At 34.7% G+C, this 17,583-nt stretch overlaps 2 protein-coding genes across 2 annotated transcripts in view; one reads left to right on the top strand and one right to left on the bottom strand.

The window, feature by feature from the left end:
* The window catches only part of LOC136816767 (glutathione S-transferase-like), a 52,580-nt gene extending 37,695 nt beyond the window's left edge, over positions 1-14,885 (top strand). Inside the window, exon 6 of the mRNA XM_067073086.1 lies at positions 14,785-14,885. Coding sequence (XP_066929187.1) covers positions 14,785-14,843 — 59 coding nt within the window. The 3' untranslated portion in view covers positions 14,844-14,885. The remainder of the gene's footprint in view (positions 1-14,784) is intronic.
* On the bottom strand, positions 4,493-9,191 carry LOC136816764 (uncharacterized). Its single transcript, XM_067073078.1, has 3 exons — positions 7,814-9,191; positions 5,393-6,181; positions 4,493-5,105 (listed from the first exon to the last, which is right to left on the bottom strand). Exons 1-3 carry the CDS (start codon positions 8,141-8,143, stop codon positions 4,635-4,637), a joined length of 1,590 nt encoding a protein of 529 aa, XP_066929179.1. The 5' UTR covers positions 8,144-9,191; the 3' UTR covers positions 4,493-4,634.
* Positions 14,886-17,583: the final 2,698 nt, after the last annotated feature.

Consider the following 17,583-nt stretch of genomic DNA (forward strand, 5'->3'; position numbering starts at 1 on the left):
AAACTAAATTGTCACCATGTTTGACAGTTGTCCACCTGCGCGGTACACCCACGTTCAGACTCAAGCTGGCTTTGGCTCATAGTTCGGAATATATTGTAATTAAAAGACTTTTACACTAATTTGTAGTGAGAAAACAATATTCTTATGATGGTTGTTTCGGTACCGTTTTAAAAGGTCAGAAAAATTTCGTTAACCTTTTTCAAAATATTATGGGGGAGATACAGGAACAATATGCGATATTCATGGCGCGGAGAACCCTAAAAAAGACCTTGCGTTTGCCACTAATTTTGAACTTAAACAATAAAACTATTGGTAAACGGGCTTTTTTGTGTGCTTCCGTGAGAGAGAGTGAATTTGAGAAATTTCGTGTCCAGAGTTGAATCTTTCGGGAAAAGACGTGATTCTTATTGTATTTGCCTTATTTCATAAAATTGAAATCCCATGCTTAAGATTTTAAACCTGATTTCTTTTCTGCACCTGATCAACATCGAGGTCGAAAAAAAAACACCGTCCTGTTAACTCTTTTTAACTTCACCTTAATTGAACCTCGTGTCTAAATATATGTAAAAGTTATTAGGCAAAACATGTTAAAAACTTCAAACTTTTGAACTTTGTGACTGCAATGGTGAATTTAAGTTATATGTGAAATTGCCACACTATTGAATGTAGCTAACCATATGAGCAGTGCTACTTTCAATTCATACTCATTTTGAGAAAACGTTATGTTAATTTGGAATTTTTTAAGTGAAAGCATACACGTTTTTTTTTTATAAGAACAAACTATATAAGTATACGTATCCCTTACGCTGGCCCGACAGGAGAACAACTTGTTTCTGCATTAAAAAGAAAATTAAAGTTTTGTCTCAAGAAAGACACTAATGTCATGTTTCGAGTAATCTATTCAACACACAAAATTGGCTTCTACACCAACATGAAAGACCCAACACCCTTGAAGTTCAAGTCGAACATTGTTTATCGATTTATCTGCCCTGGTTGTCGTGCCTCTTATGTCGGCAAAACGGAGAGGAATTTATTCACGCGATGCTCAGAGCATGCTACAAAGAAGGAGAGTGCAGTTCTCGAACATTTGAAGGAGTGCTCTGAAGTCAAGTTTATAACTACCCTCCTGACGCTTGGTATTGAAAAGCCTAATTTTCGCTCCATCTACATAAATCTCGTAAATGATAATACGTCAGTAATTGATTCCAGTGATAATTGGTCATCACTTCTATACAAAGAAGCTTTACATATCAAAAGACTGAAACCTATTTTGAACAACGGCCTAAAAGCCTCTAGAGAATTATACCTTTTTTAACTACTTTTTATTACGACCTTGTCTTTTAACCATTTTACAATTTTAATAGCCTTCAATTAGCGCATTTTTTTTTTCCAATTTTTCACATAAGTAGCAACTTTGTAATTTTACATTTTACAATCCTGAAAGATGAGTGAAGTTATGCTCGAAATATAGATATTTTATCAAACATCAATTCGTTGTCAATTTTCTGATCAAGATTATGATAATGAATTCACTATTCGGAATCTCTTTCGTACTCTTTTAAACTATATAAGAACATAAGGCTTCGAGGCCCAAAAATTTAAGAACATTCTAAGAACATTCTAAGGCTTTTGAGACTTAAAACATGCAATTTCTTAAGAAATTACATCAAAATGCTCAAAAAATGCTGAAAATAAGAACATTTTAAGAACATTTTTAGGCTTCAAATCCAAAAAACTAAGAACATCCGAAAGGCTTCGAAAATTTTTGACGTTCTTATAAAAAAAAACGTGTACATCCAGATAAGCGCTTTCAAACTTTAGTGACCTGTCCTTGGTGTTTGGTATTATCTCTTTTGACAAACGTTTGTCTCGACAAGCTATCCTTATTTATTCTACATTTTGTAGCCGCGAAAGTTCCGAAACGCTGAAATTTCAAAATCGAAATAAATTGGCTATGTATATATAAGAAACCGTGAGAAAATAAAAAATGGGTAATTAGCCCACATCATGCAAACTGAAAAGAACAAACATTAGCGCTTGTAGGTGAAGGAAATGGACGTAAATTTGATTATCGAATGCGTCAATAATCTTCTTTCCTTCCTCCATCTTGCCAGGAAATCTGTTGCAATAATGATCCGTTTTCATTTAATTCTTGCGAAATTTCAATAATCTCGAGTCATTTTTGGCTAATTTGGCGTTTTCTTCTGATGGCTAATGAATGTCATTTCTTTTCATCTGCGCATTTCAACCAGTACTGATTTCATCACTTCTTCTCACAGACCCGGTAAAAATGAAGGACCAAAACTCGATGGGGATTGATATTCCCATGTTTTATATGGCTGGGATTTGAATTCCATTGTTTTCAAGCCACAAATTTCAGTGAGGATGGAAAAAATAGCACAGTATCTTGCAGTGAGGATTTGCTTATCTGATTCTTTTCAGCGGGGACAAAAATTGGAGTACATTTTTCCACTGGGGACGATATTTTGGCCAATTTTTCCAGTGGGAAGGGATTCCAGTCTGTGAGAAGGGGGTGTATTTGACCTCCTTATAACAAAGTCTTGACTGGAAACAGTATCTCAAAAGACAAGTGAATCTCAGAAAAAATATGTTATGTAGATTCGATAATAACTATAGACTGATATAGCGTGTTGTCAGAATGTTCACTTGCATTCAAAGTTGAATTGTAGAAAAAGGTGATTTGCTCGCTTTCCTTAAAAAGATTTGTGATATTTCTTCATCAAAATGAAAGCGTATTGTACACGTTTATACATCCGCTTCTTAGTTTATTATATGATATTCAGGATTATTTTTGACAGAAATATTGCTCAATCTGCAAACGCCTCCATAATTTACACAAAAGCCTTTGAAATCTCCTTTCCGTGTAAGATTTACTTCTGTTTCCATTAAAGAATCGATCAAAGAATTAATTCAAAAAATGGAAAATAATACATTTTATCACAATTTCAATTTTAGTTCTACCTGCCTTTTTTGTCGGTGAAGGATATTGTAGCAATCTAATCCTTGTCACGAGCAAAAAAATTCACAATTTTATGACCTCAAGCTAAAAGTATAATAAAACAGCCGTAATGACGGCTGCAGCCTCCGGTAATTGTCATGGGTCAGCCTTTCTTAATATATCTAACATAAAATTTAAAAGAGTTTATCCTAGTAAGTGTGAGCGCAAACGTAAACCAAATCGGGAAATCAAACCGGAAAGATCGGGAAATCGAACCCGACTATCGCGATTAATCGGATTTACGCGCAATTACAAATGAAAAACACTGATTTTAAGAAACTCCTTAACCGGAGTTTATGTATCGTTAATAAGGAAACAGCAAATTTACGCTCAACTCAAATTTGACATGGTGACGCAAACTTTTACCAATATGACGTATATGTTACATTGGAACAAGGGGGATCAAGGCTTTTGCATTGTTAATTGTTCTAATGCACGGAATGACTTTTCACTTTGAGGTGTTTTTTAAGGTATTTTTGTGAAATCTATTATTGCATATCTCATGACTTGAGTCCTTCTGTAAAAGTTTCAACCAGAAATACACCTTTTCGACCGTAGTCCCCATAAACTCGATCCAATCCTTTTTTGACACATTTTTCTATTGTCTATAGGTGTGAAAAAAGGACTGGGATGGTTTTAGTGGGATAAAACGGACAAAGGGATGCCCGCGCGGCAATTGGCGGCCACGGTCGAAAAGGTGTATTCAAACTTTTGTGGAGGCCCTGCTGTTCTTATTTCTTTGGCACTTTGAGCCTCTAATTTTCCTTATCCTTTTCCTATGAGAAAAATCAAGGTATTTTAGGTTTCAACTACTTTGATCCTTTAAAATTGTTCAGGATCAGCTGCTGTTGAATCGTTCTTAATTTTGAAGTTTTTGAGCCTCATTGTTCTTATAAAAAGATTATTATGTATGCTACAAATTCTTACCAGTGCTACTTCGAATGATGATTGAGATGATGCAACAAACCCAGTCCATATTTGGACCTTAACTCAAGCTTAACTCAAGACTTTTCTGGCGTTATTCCATATTGTTTCTCAAATTTAAATTACCTTTAATAAGCCTGACATTGAAAAATGGATAACTATTTTTGAGAAATTTCATTTTGATTAATTGATTTTGATTAAGAAATATTTGGTTAACAAGTCATGTTATATATGAGATAATTAGCTTTGTATCAATACTTCAATCTACAAGTCACGTAAAGTTAGATTTTTTTTGGCAAACGAAACGACTAATTAACCCAGAACATGTCACAAGTTCGTTGAGAAATCAATTAAGAATATTTATTCTACAATTAGGTTTTGGACTCATAAGGGTTTGACCCAATTTAATTCCACCCCTATGACCCTAATGAGCACTTCTTATCTCAGAAAGCGTGTCAGCGATGTATCACAGTATTACAAAATAAAAGGACCTCAAATCAGCTTCCTTCCTCTGTAGATATGCTAGAGTTTATCATTAAGTAACTGACATGAATTGTAATTAGATATTTTTCCGTAGAAAATTTCTGTCATTGAAACGTGCATTGAAATACAAAAGGACCATGATAAATCATAAATCTTGATAAATTATCATATAAAAAGAAGGAACTAAAATTGCTGAGTAACAAATAAATCATATTTTAAAAGGACGGAAGATTTTCATTTCGACATAGTTTCCTTCCAGACTTTTCACAATATTATTGACCTGGAACACATCCATGCCAGTTGTCAGTTTCCCATCAATCTCCAATATCTCGTCCCCAGTCCGTAAAACTTTATACGCGGTACCAGTCTTTTTTACTTCCATAATACAGATATTACTATCTCCATAAGGTGATACACAACCACCGCCAAGCTTGATTCCAAACTTCCTGCGATCTGGTATCCAGACTGTGACATTTAGAGTGTTCTCAATTGGTTGTTCCATAATGGCGGAATTGTTTTTGTATTTCAACTTTTTACGAAAACTGTCCCTTAATTTGTTAGCAGGTGTTCTTGTGAAATCGTTGTTTTGGTCGATAGTCTGTGGTGGTCTGGTGAAAGGGTCATTGGTTATAGAATCTGCTGATTCAGCATTTTCCGAACGAAAATTTGTGTAGCAATTCTAGAAAGTAAGATTGGCAAACGGTATAGTAGCTGCAGAACTCGAATACTCATCCCCCATATTCTATCCACTGGTAATTTTACAAAAAAACCATCCCGGTTATTGAGGAAAATACTTAAAAATTTCATTATTTTTTAAAATGACAACAACACTTAATGAAGCCCACCTTTGAAAGACACCAAAGCTCCATTCAGTTTTCGAACTGTGAACATTAGAATTTTAAAATCCTTGGCCATTAAAAACAAGAGATTTCAAACAAATCTATTTCCCGAGTTCCAAAAATTTACCTGTTGTTCGATGTTATTTGAGCTTGCGAAAGAGGAAATTGTTGTGGTCGAGGAATTCAAACTACTTTGCGATGATTTGCGACTCATATCTTCTCCGATTCCGCTCGAAGTTCTCGAATCACTTCTTAAACGTCTCATCTCCACTTCAGTTATGATTGATCGGCTACCGGTATTTTTGAAAAATGATCCACTCGGTCGCCGTAACTTTTCGCTAATGGTTACGTTTTCTCGGACAGTTTTCCGACGTTGACGTTGTCGGATTAAGAACATGTCCCGGTCAGGTGCAGATGCGGATAGGGATCGAAAATGCCGGAAACGACGGTCTTTTGAAACACTGACTTCAGTCTCCTTAAAACGCTTGAGTTCATCGCTTTCATTTTGTTGTTCTTTGACGAATGTATGGAAACGAGGTTCAGGATCAATCTCGTATTCATACAATTTTTGTAAGTTTGAAGTATAGCTAATAGTCATCTCGTCAATATCTTTACTAACGGACAGAAATGGATATTTAAACCAATCAAATTGACGTTTAGTGGGTTCCACTCCTCTACGTAAGATTAAATGAAGACGATCGGTTGCTTTCGAGAATAAACTCAAGATATCAGAATATTTCAAATTTTCGGTCGGTATTCCGTGTATTTCTTTGATCTGGTCACCAATCTTCAACTCCGGGCTGGCCTTCCATGCAGGAGATTCTTTTATGATATCGAGTATAGCTGGCCAACTTGGTGTTAATGCTTTTGCGCTTAAAATGGTCAGTCCAATTTCTTGGTTTGGTATAACTGCGATCTAAGATAATAAAAAGGAAAGCTTCTATCAGGGATTTGTTTTAAAATTTAGACTAGGACGGACGAGTATATGAAATTATTTCAAAGCCTTAACAAGTTTAGGGATATTCATTGAAATGTCATATGTTGAGCCTCTCTTTTTTCATTTGAAGTTTACTAAACTTTGTAGGAAATAAATACTAGTGGGAGTTCTGTATCACATTTTAACAGACTTAAAGAAACCGGAATAAGTCTCCAGCTAAGCGGGCGTCCTATTATTCAGTTCTATTTATGAGACTTATTTACCCCAGCAGGCAAATAAAGTCCTTTCTCTTTTTATATGAAATATTATAAAACTTTTTTAGGGTTTTCAAATATTTTTTCGAAATTTAAATATTTTTTAAGGAAATATTTATCGTTAAGGATAGTACATTAAAATTAATGTATCTTTCTTTTGTTTTCAGAATATTGGATCTTAACAAATAGAAATTTTATGGACCAAATATTCGTGAAATAGAGGCAAATTTTTATTTTTCTAAAAGTGCGGTAAAAACTGAAAAAGCAAATATACTGATATTTAAATTGAGAAATGAAAGGCCATGATATAGAACAAAAGCTTGAACAAAAGAAAATGAGTAATTGATAAAACGTTGAAAATAAGGCATGTGTTACAACGTTAGCGTGTATCTAGCCTCGACAAATGTTTTTAACACTCACTTAACATAAAATAAAACTTATAAACTGAAGCTAAAAATATAAAACTGTGAAAAACAATGCAAGCAAAGAAACAAAGGATTGTTTGTTAGAACAATGATATCATGGAGACTTGAAACGGGGCATTTTCCCAGACTCTGTCTGTAAACAATTTTATTTTTTGAAATTTTATATAAATTTCTCACTCCGACTCGTAAAGTGAAGACTTTTCCATACTGGAAAAGGTGACATAAGGGTACTTATAAGAGTACGTTATTTTGTTAAAATTCTATGGTCGTATAAGAATATTACGACTAACAGTCATCATCAGACACCAGGTGGCCCCGCTCTAACCTCGATCAATGAGAAGAAAAGAAGAAAAACAAATGTCTGCTAGCGTGTGGTGATAAGAGATAATCTACAGGCTTAAAGATTAAAGGAGTTGAATAGAGGGACAGCCTTTTGAAATACTTAGCCCTAACTTATTACTTTTTGTTATTATTGTGAAATTGAGAATCACACGTCTGTAAGATCAGTATGAGGCTTGTGTCATGGTCGAACCTTATCGCGAAACAACAGTATTACCAAAATAGGGAATAAAGACACCTCAGGGACAACCCTGTGACCCTTTGGAAATTCTTTAACAAGCTTTGGAATAAATCAAAGAAGCTGAATGCTTAGGAAGTAGAATATGTCTTGTGACACGTGGGTGTTTACGTACCATATTCTGCCTGGCTAAAGAGAGTAATTTCTCAACTGACACAAATACCGCTTATAGGCATTAATCTACCTAATACACAACGTTAAATGAACGTCTAAACGTTCAACATTCCTTGTTGCGCACCCCCTGCATCAATATATCAAAACTATACTGAATCCAATCCAACGGCCGCACCCATTCAATTGGAATTGAAAACATAAAATAAAAATTCCGAAGAAGAAGAGAAAATTTCGGACTTACAGTGACATTAATTTCTTCTCCCACATCATTATACTCAATTCGTGGACAAACTTCAATGGGTGAATAACAAATACTTCTTCGCCTCTCAACTTCCCGTTTGTCTTCATAACCAATCAAATCATCTTTTGAATAAGGTGGTGGAGGGCTTAATCCGTAATATCCATCATCCGAAGATATATCATCCTCAATTCTCTTTTTGTGTATTTCACAGACCGGTTCATTCTCCATTTTCATAGATCTAGGCATTTCACTGATATGCCCATTGTCTTTATCTGATTTTCTCAATTTATGTATTTCATATACTTGCTCGTAATGCCTATGTTCCACCATCTTGAATAACCTCGGGACAAACTCACAGGAAAAAGGAAACACCCTAAAAATTCTTGATTTTGTTCTTCTTCAATAAGGTCTGAAAGGATCAAGAAAAATATGTTGAAAAAGAAAAGTTCGTCATTAGTGGTTCACTGTGGTGAACATTTTAAAGAAGGAAAATATCCCTTTAAAAAATAGACGGAATTCCCTTCGTTTTCATGGGACGAACAAGACACAAACAAAGCATATTGCGTTGTTCCAGAAAAGAACTTTTAAATTCATTCAACCAACAAAACATAAGAAAAGCCAATCATCTTAATAAAATAACTACTATGAACCGCTGCGCGAAAATTATAAACTAAAAGATTTTTAAACGAAGTTAGCTCCCGTCCCCCTTGTGGGCCTCAGTAACAGCGCGCTAAAAATGAAAATCAATAAATAGAATATACAAGACAAACCGTTTTATACTCTCAATACTAAGAAAGAAAAAGCTGTAAAGTTTTATAAAATAAAGAAAGATAATAAATAAAGAAGATGAAAAGATTTTTTCAAAAATTAATATTCGTTTTTCTTCTTCTTCTCTAGCCTCGTTTCGTGTTTTCACCCAACACCTTGTAGTTTTGTTCGTCCGTATTATCACAGGAATGAAAAGTAAATTAAAAACGCAGATAAACAATATTTCCCCTACACGTTTTTTTTGTAAGAACAAATAATATAAGAACAAATAATATAAGAACATAAGGCTTCGGTGACTAAAATCTTAAGAACAAGTTTAACATTTTAAGGCTTTGTGGTCTCTAAAATACCTGGTTCCTTAGGAAAATGGACAAAAATACTCAAAAAAATCTGTTAAGAACATTTTTAGGCTTAAATATTTGGAAAAGTTAAGAAAAAGTTAAGTCCTTATAAAAAACAAGTACCCATGTTTCTCTTATCAGCAGATAAAACTAAGTAATAATTGATAAAGCATGTAAAAATAGTGCGAAAACTTTTCAAACTTTTCTATACTTTACTATATTCACGTACGAAACAAGAAATCTCATTGAAGAACCAAACGAAAACAACCACAAATCGCAATCTTTTTACTTTTTCGTTTGTTTTTGTTGATATTTGCTGCATTAAACAATAGCTTTGCTCTCCTTTTTCTTCTTTCAATCAAAACACTCTTCACCGTTCATTTTAAAAGTCTGTCTCATTTTAATCTGGAGCTGGAAACAAAAAATGCTGTGACTTTTGATAGAAGCTGGCGTTGAAAAGATATTCAGGAGTGGAATTTTACCAAATAGAAAGAAATCAAAATAATTACGAAAATGAAAAATGAAAGAAGAAGATATCTAGAATTGTGCTTGACATAAGATATTTTTAATGCCCTTAAATTTCTTCCTTAAGTGGATGAATTCATGCGAGGATGATATTTCGAGTTTCTCAGAAAATTCGCGAAGTTTAATGTTCGTTAAAAAAATTTTAAGAGCTTTGGATTCGGGAAATATAATCCATGCGTATTAAAATTTAAAGTTTTAATTCAAAAACAAGCGAAATTTTATCCTCGCGAAAATTAGATCATTTTAGAAAAAAAAATCGCTGAAGTTTAACACTGAACCACTTTTAATAATCATTAAAAAACAAAAGAGAGCTCATTTTATAGTCAACGAGACAAAAGTTTTAAGCTGTGTCTGAATAAATATTTTTTAAATTTCTTTCTCAACACTCTAAGACGCAAGATTTCTTAAAATGAAAATGGGAATCAGAGCACAATTCTACAAGAAATTTATTTTTTCTTCTTCATTTTTATCTTCATTTTCCGATTTTTTTAGTATTTGATAATATTCCACTCTTAAATATTTTTTCAGCAAGCACAAAACCATGCTGTTAAGTTTGAATTCAATCGCAAAATTTACAGCATTTTTTGTTCCTGTCGCAGATTATTGAGACAGAGATTTAAAGTTTTTCCCTCGGCATGTTCATTACCAGTAATATGGTACCCTGAGTATCAGAGGTTAAGTTTTCAAAGAATATATTAACCTCTGAAGACCAATAATAGGAATTTTATCGCGCATGTGTCAATCTAATCACTGTAGAAAGAATCAAAGATGAAGAACAAATATTACCTTATTAATCGTCAGCCGTGCAAAATTACTCGAATCTGATTGGTTTAGAGGAGTGCGATTAATCGTTAATTGCACTATTACCACTTTTTGCACTCTTCGGCGGGGGGACACTTTTGTCCCCTTATTCTTTTCTCTCCCAAGTCCTGTGTCAGAGAATTTTTTTTATTATATAATAAAAAACAAAGACATTTTTTTTCTTCAAAATAAAAAAGAACGAAGAAATTTTTACGTTACAATAGCCTTTTTTAATTGAAAACAAAGAAAAATTACACTGCAATGTTTTCTTTTTAAACAAAAGAAAAAAAGGAGGTTTTCGAATGTTTACAAAATACTAAGATTTACTAATGATTATTTACTGACGATTACCTCGGAATCGTATGTTTTGTCGTGCAATTAACGATTAATCACTCGTAACAAAGGAGAAAATACCGTAATTTGCACTCGTCCTTCGGACTCGTGCAAATTACTATTTTCTCCTTTGTTACTCGTGATTAATCGTTAATTGCACTCCAAACCATATCCTTATATATGGTATCGATGCCATTGTCCACGATTTCTGCTAGGAAGTTTACGTTAACAAAGATTCCACCTAATTAATGGATACACCCCTGTCTCAGTAACCCGGTGAGTCTTAAAAGTTCACCGGGTGACGTTGATATGAGAAATATCCACCGGGGTAGAGATTTCAGTCACTGGGTCAAAAAAATCGGCAATATTCTAATACCGGGCAAAGACAAAAAGTCAGGATTTTTCCCTGGGTTTGTGCTATTTAGCACTTTAGAAAAATAAGATTTCGTCGGGTTAAGTGATTAAGTTCTCCTTTTTGGCCCGGGTTGAGATTTCCATTGTTCTTCACTCGATTTTTACACCGGGTTATCGACCGGGGGTGAATCTGACCGGGTCACTGATACAGGGGTGTATCAATCTAATTATTCCTGTTGCTAAAAAGGGAGACCTATCTCTAATGAATAACTATAGAGGTATAACACTCATGTCGTTATGTGCAAAAATTTACAACAAGCTTCTACTAAATAGGATCCACATTATCGTCGATCGTTGACTTAAGGTCGTGGTCCACTTAGCTTTTTTCGGTCGCCGCACATTGCGACAAGCCTTGAAGGCTTAATTTATTTAATTTATGCAATAATCGAGCCGTGCGCATTGTGCGGCGACCAAAAAAAGCTAAGTGGACCACGACCTTTAGACAAAAACAAACTGGCTTACGACCTGGTAGAAGTTGCGCCCAACAAGGCCATATACCGAGACGTTTAATTGAAGATTGGGCAATTAAACAGCTCCCACTTGCCACTTGTTGCTACCTATTTTGCCCAAGTATCCCCCGGGGAAAAGAAGATCAAATGCTATCACTCCGTAATTTTCAAATATTTTTAATTTCAATACGCCTGCACTCCAACTAAGACAAAAATGCCAATCTTTTTATTTGGGTGAGGTCAAAAACAGGGTGGTATGGGTCGCGCCTCTCCTAGGACCGGTACAGGACCGAAGAAATCGGATTTCGAAAGAGGATATATTTTCTGCGTGTACAAGAAAGTTGCGATGATTCCTCGACAATTTTTGAAAAAAGCAAACCACCGATTCATAGAGAGGATATCCAAGAAATGGAAGGGGGATAAAAAAGATATCCGCTTTATGGCAAAAATCTACATGAGAGTTGATGGGGAGTTGATATTTTAGGATATGAGGTCTTTATGAGTTCTGGAAAAGCTTTATTAATGGCAAATAATCTACAAGAGAATGGATCTAGGGATGACGAGTTTTAGAATTGGATATCAACTGAAGGTGATAAAATCTTTAAAATAGGGGGCTTGTCAAGCATGAAGTTTTGACAAGTTGGGAAAGAATACATTCATTAGAAATTAATAACAATCTGTTCTTCTAAAGAATCCTGCATTGTAACACGCATGCGTAATTTGTCGTTCTTTTAAACCACCTGTAGTTAATTCCCGTGATAAACGAAGGGGAATGAATCACCAGGGGTGGTACAGTCATTTTCGGTCGGGGTTGTGGACGGCGAAATATGTCGTTTTTTACGAAATTTGTCGTTCTTTTTGTCTATTTTTAGTAATGCAGGATTCTTTAGATGAACCCCCTCTAATGTATAATTGGGAGTAGATTTGTTGTGGATAGAGCTTAGACGGCCTTAGACAAAGTTGTGGAGAAAGAAGTCCACCGAGCGTTAAAGTTAGATAACCAAAAGGACTAAATCTTGACAGATTGTGAAAAAGGATGTCCACTGGGTTAATTAACTCTTAAATGCCATCACAAAACTTTCTGGTATTGTTTTGTACGGAACCGAAAAAATAGGGCAATTCCGTATGATGGCCAGCGAGACTTAATTACCGTGAAAAGCACATGTCAAAATCATATATTGACGCTGTGCCGACGAATCGAGATTCTATTCATCGCGCAATCAGCGAAGACAAAAGTAACCATGACGACCATCCAAGATCTTGGATGAAGTTCAAAGTTGATATTTTGATTCCCGTCGTTGAAAACACAACTAAAAAATATAATCAATGCTTTTTAAAAAGAGTCAGTGATAGAGAATCTTAACATAAAGTCTGTCTATTATTTCGATTCAATTAGAAGTGACATTTCCATAATTAATAGTTTAGTAATTACTGTTATACTTTTGGGGATCATGTAAAAGATTTCTTTCGAAAGAAACTCACTTCGATTACACTTGGAGGTTTCTGGGGAATTCGTAAATAGTAAACTGCATACTGATACAGTCTGCTAGACATTAATAAAGTAATATTTGCTCTTCATCTTTGATTCTTTCTACAGTGATTAGATCGACACATGCGCGATAAAATTTCTATTATTGGTCTTCAGAGGTTAATATATTCTTTGAAAAATTAACCTCTGATACTCAGGGTAAGACTTAATGGGTTAATAACATACATATCTGGTACGGCGAATGAGGAAATTTAATTGATTTTGTAGTGGTTTTACCAACGAAGAGGAAGTTTTCGGGTTTTTTTGTGAAAATCTGGTACAGTACCTGCCGTACCCGTTGCGTCGTGCCTGAATCGAGTTGAACATCTACTGTGGGCACTGCGGGTTGATAACCTACAAGAAAGTGTTTATCCAGGAGACGAATTTTGGCATCAAGTTGTGAAAAAGGAAATCTGTGGGTTGAAAATACACAGAAACGAGGCTATCTAAGAGTGTTGAAATTTCAGCTAAATTTTCCAGTGTGAAAGAAGAAATCCACCGGGGATTATTAAAGTTGGATACCCAGCCACGGGGACTAAATCATAACACATTGTGAAAGAGGATATCCAACCATGAAGGTAATAAAGATATAGATGGAGAGAAAACGTCTCGGTAATGACCTAAGTGGTCATTGAAATCTTTTATAAATCTATTCAAAGCGGCTTTTCTTTGATGTACCATCATTGGAAGCAAAAAAATCCGCAATGTAAATTTATAAGAACAGAAAGAGGCTAGCCCGTTGATTTTGAAAAACTTAATTTTGCGAGAAATCTTAGTTAAAATGCGATTCGAAATAGTTTCAACTGATTTAAGGATAAAAGAATATATTAATTTCATAAGGACATATTGTTGGGCTGGCATTTTGTAAACATTGAGAGTCGCATCACATTATCATTGAAAGATTCTTATCTTAAAATCTTCACGTCTAAGTGAGCAGCGGTTTTCATACTCTGACAAAATGATCGATACAAGGTTCCTAATCGTAACACGTAAATTCTTTTTTAAATCTATCGATGGCCTTATGGGCAGCTTCCCCTAGAAGTTTAGAGTATTGTGCTTATTATGTGAAGTTTTTTTCAATTTTTCATGACAAGGCTATTATATTTCAATATACTTGTTAAAAATCGAACGTCTTTTCATTCATCTTAAATATTCCCACGAGTATACCCAAAATTAATCATCTTATTCCCAAAGCAACCAAACAGCTGTTTGCTTCCGATGATAAATCAGAATAGAACAAAAGGCATTGACTCTCAATCTATCTTATTACCTTCATGATCCAACTGGGGCTGATAATCTGGGATTGAGTGAATATCCAGGAATGAGGTTGTGGAAGAGGATTATCACACCCCAACCCCGGTGGAAAAATAGGCCAAAAAATCGTCCCCGGTGGGAAAGATATCTTACAATTTCAACCCCACTGCGAAATTGCTCTATGATTTTATCCCCATTGAAAACTGAATGTAAAAAATTGCACTCCAAAACCATCCCCACTGGAACTTTCGAGCTGGAAACAATAGATTTTCTATCCCCATTGGCATTTTGATAGAAATTTTATCCCCATTGAGGGAAAAGGTTCTACCGGGGTACTCAGACAGGGTGTATTATCTACTTTGGGTTTATAATATGCAACTATCCAGGGCAGCTTCTGTGTGTTATGAAAGGAAAGCTATATCCACCGAGCGTCATATATAAAGTAAAGGAATATCAAATTGGAGTTACAAGTTTGACGATGTGTGATACATTTTTTGAAAGTAACCTTAACAAAAATGTCACTGCATCTGAATAATATACTATTGTTTGCTTTCATAGGTTTTATTTCGAAGAAGGCTCAATATACAAACGTCACAAATATCGTACTAACGAATTAAATGAACATGTAGTACACTCTGGTACAGTTGTTAGCCAGTAGCATTCAGGTAGGCTATAATTCTTAAGAGGTTTGGAAACGAGTTGACGGTTGATATTTAAAAGACACAGCATGTTACTATGCAAAATATACCACTGCTCCATGTCGCTTTTGTATATATCAAAACAAAACGAGTTTAATTATAGTAGAATGATTTTTTAAAAGGAGTAAAGCCGTTGAAAAGGGATTAGTAATGCGATGCGATTAGACATTAGAGTAGATCTAAATCTCTCTCTGCAAGCACAGATTCGTTGTGAGGGATGCAGAGTCAGCTTTAGTTTTGAATTATAGTATCATGGTAATTTGTTACGAGTTCTCGGAGATGATTTCGTTCGTTTCACGGCTACTAGCGAAAATTCAAGTATATTTAGAGGGAATTTATCATTTTGATGGACATGCGCACATTGTAAACGTTTCTGCCCACATTGTCGTGACGTAATACGTGCGCAAGTTGGACGTTTTAAAGATCTGCTAATCTGTTAATCAGATCAGATAACTGGATTCCAAAAACAGAAAACCAACTCTGATGATAAATGCCATCATATTCACGAATGACTGAATTTATGTTTTGTACAAGAGAATTTTTTTATCCAAAAAATAGTTGACTGTTACTGACTGGAACTTGAAAGGGAAATCTGAATTGAGTTCGAGTTGAAAAGAGATATGAAGTAAGAAGTTTTGGAAATGAGAACATAAAGTATGGATGATCTTCTGATAAATAAATATTTGAGTTTAGTCCAGACTAGACTGTAAAAGGGGGCTAGTGTAGGTTTATTTTGAATTTGATTGACAATTTATTTTTCTATAGGTTTCTTTATTCTTTATCGAGTAAAAACCATAAAGAAAAATTCGACATCTTCAACTTCAACAGACAAGTGTGGAAAATGGCACATTTTACATTTTCATATTATTCATGAAAAAATGGCTGAAGGACAACCAATTTTTCTTTAGACCATTTAAGAATCCGTTGATATTGATAGGTTTAGAGAAGCAACATTTTTGTTCTAACAGGTATGGGGCTCTTTAGATGGTCACATCATCAAAATATAATATAGCTCTCATAAAACACGAGTTTGTTTAGCTACCCTAAGAAATGGGAGGGCATTTTAACTCTTAAGTCAGATAAACACAGAAAAACTTATCAGAGCTATGTAAAGGTGACGGTTACCAGTGATATTACAGACGAATTAACATATAAAACGAAAAGATAGATAAGAAATTGATCGGTTGACATTATCATATTTTATGATGTTCTTTTGTTGCTGATTTTGAGTTTCAAGGTTTGTTGTCTAAAATAGCTGTTTTCTAAAACGGTGTACGAAAAAAAAATCCCTGACTCCAACTGTGCACAAAAGTAAAGACAAGAGCTATGCTACCTCAGTAAAAGCATTGTCAGATCATGGCGAGTTAAGTCAATGAAATGAGATTTATCAGAATATCTCTTATTGTCATAGCAGAGCTAATTGTATCAAGACTGATCTGCTGTTCGCCTTCAGTGTGTTTAGTTAAGAGCATCAGAAAATTATTTGATTAGCTGGCTTGTTAATCTTTTGCAGGAGAAAGGACTTTTGTAAATTAGTTTACATTTCTTTTATCAGCTTATTGAAAATCAATTTCTGATTTAATCTGAAGTGTAAAATCAATCTCAATCAGACAAATTATAAAACAAAGCGAATTGATTGGAGGATTAGACACGATCTTTCATCATTATAAACACTGACTAACTACAACTGTATTTGACAGACATTGATAGTAGTACTTGTTAAGAAGACTCCCGAGAAGACTACGAGTGTAATTCGAGGTCATGAAAAAGAAAAATCGCCCAGACTTTTTGGAGTGGATTGATTAGACCATGTTCGCATGTGACGGTTCCGTTCCGCTCCGAAACGAAATGAAGCCATTCTATTGGTTAGAAGTGACGTAACACTTGAATGTAACCAATAGAATGGCTTCATTTCGTTTCAGAGCGAAACGGAACCGTCACATGCGAACATGGTCTTAAGTCACGGTTGTTACTATAATAACGAGGAACAAGAAGTAACAAGAAGTAACGAGTACTTTAGTCGAGAAATTTATGCTCCATTATTGTCTTGCTTTTGTCACCAGTCAATTCTTTTAAGGTTTATGACGTCATTTCTAGGTTTACATTTCGGGCACCTATATCTCGTGATTGGCTAGTCTATTTCCTTTCAAATTTGGTACGTGACACCTTGACAATAATGCCTTGAAATTAACCTAATTAGTTTGTGCCAATTTTGGAGATGACGTCATCATTTGGGCTCTTTTTGGTACCGGAACTCAAACACCTATATCTCGTGACTGGCTCGTCTGTTTCCTTTCAAATTTGGCATGTGACACCTTGACAATAATGTTTGTTTCGATTTAAAATTTTAAAATTCAGATTAAAAACTAAAAATTCATTATTTTCGAATTGCACTCGTTATCATGTGATTACATATACTAATTCATTCAAATTGAGAAAATGGCGAGTCGATAGAAAAGAATCATATTATAAAGTTTGACTAGCTCGGGAGGATTAGGAAAGTGATTGAACGAAGAGGTTCGAAGTAGAGATTCGGATATTGTAAAGTTGTTTCGTTTATCTTTATGTAACAAGCTCTATTCAAGTGCAGAGAAACACAAGAAGTAAAGACTTAAACATATTGCAGATCTCATTTTCAAAATATTCTCATCATTTATTC

This window comes from Clytia hemisphaerica, unplaced genomic scaffold (assembly GCF_902728285.1).
Source record: "Clytia hemisphaerica strain Z4C2 unplaced genomic scaffold, Clytia hemisphaerica genome assembly, whole genome shotgun sequence".
In the NCBI taxonomy this organism is placed as follows: Eukaryota; Metazoa; Cnidaria; class Hydrozoa; order Leptothecata; family Clytiidae; genus Clytia; species Clytia hemisphaerica.

What these genes read in the sequence shown, in the direction of transcription:
- LOC136816764 (XM_067073078.1), bottom strand. Translation starts at nt 8,143, where the DNA reads ATGGTGGAACATAGGCATTACGAGCAAGTATATGAAATACATAAATTG. An exon ending in GAGAAGAAATTAATGTCACT is followed by an intron (nt 6,182 to 7,813) that starts GTAAGTCCGAAA and finishes TTATTATCTTAG; the next exon opens with ATCGCAGTTATACCAAACCA. An exon ending in CAAATAACATCGAACAACAG is followed by an intron (nt 5,106 to 5,392) that starts GTAAATTTTTGG and finishes CTTACTTTCTAG; the next exon opens with AATTGCTACACAAATTTTCG.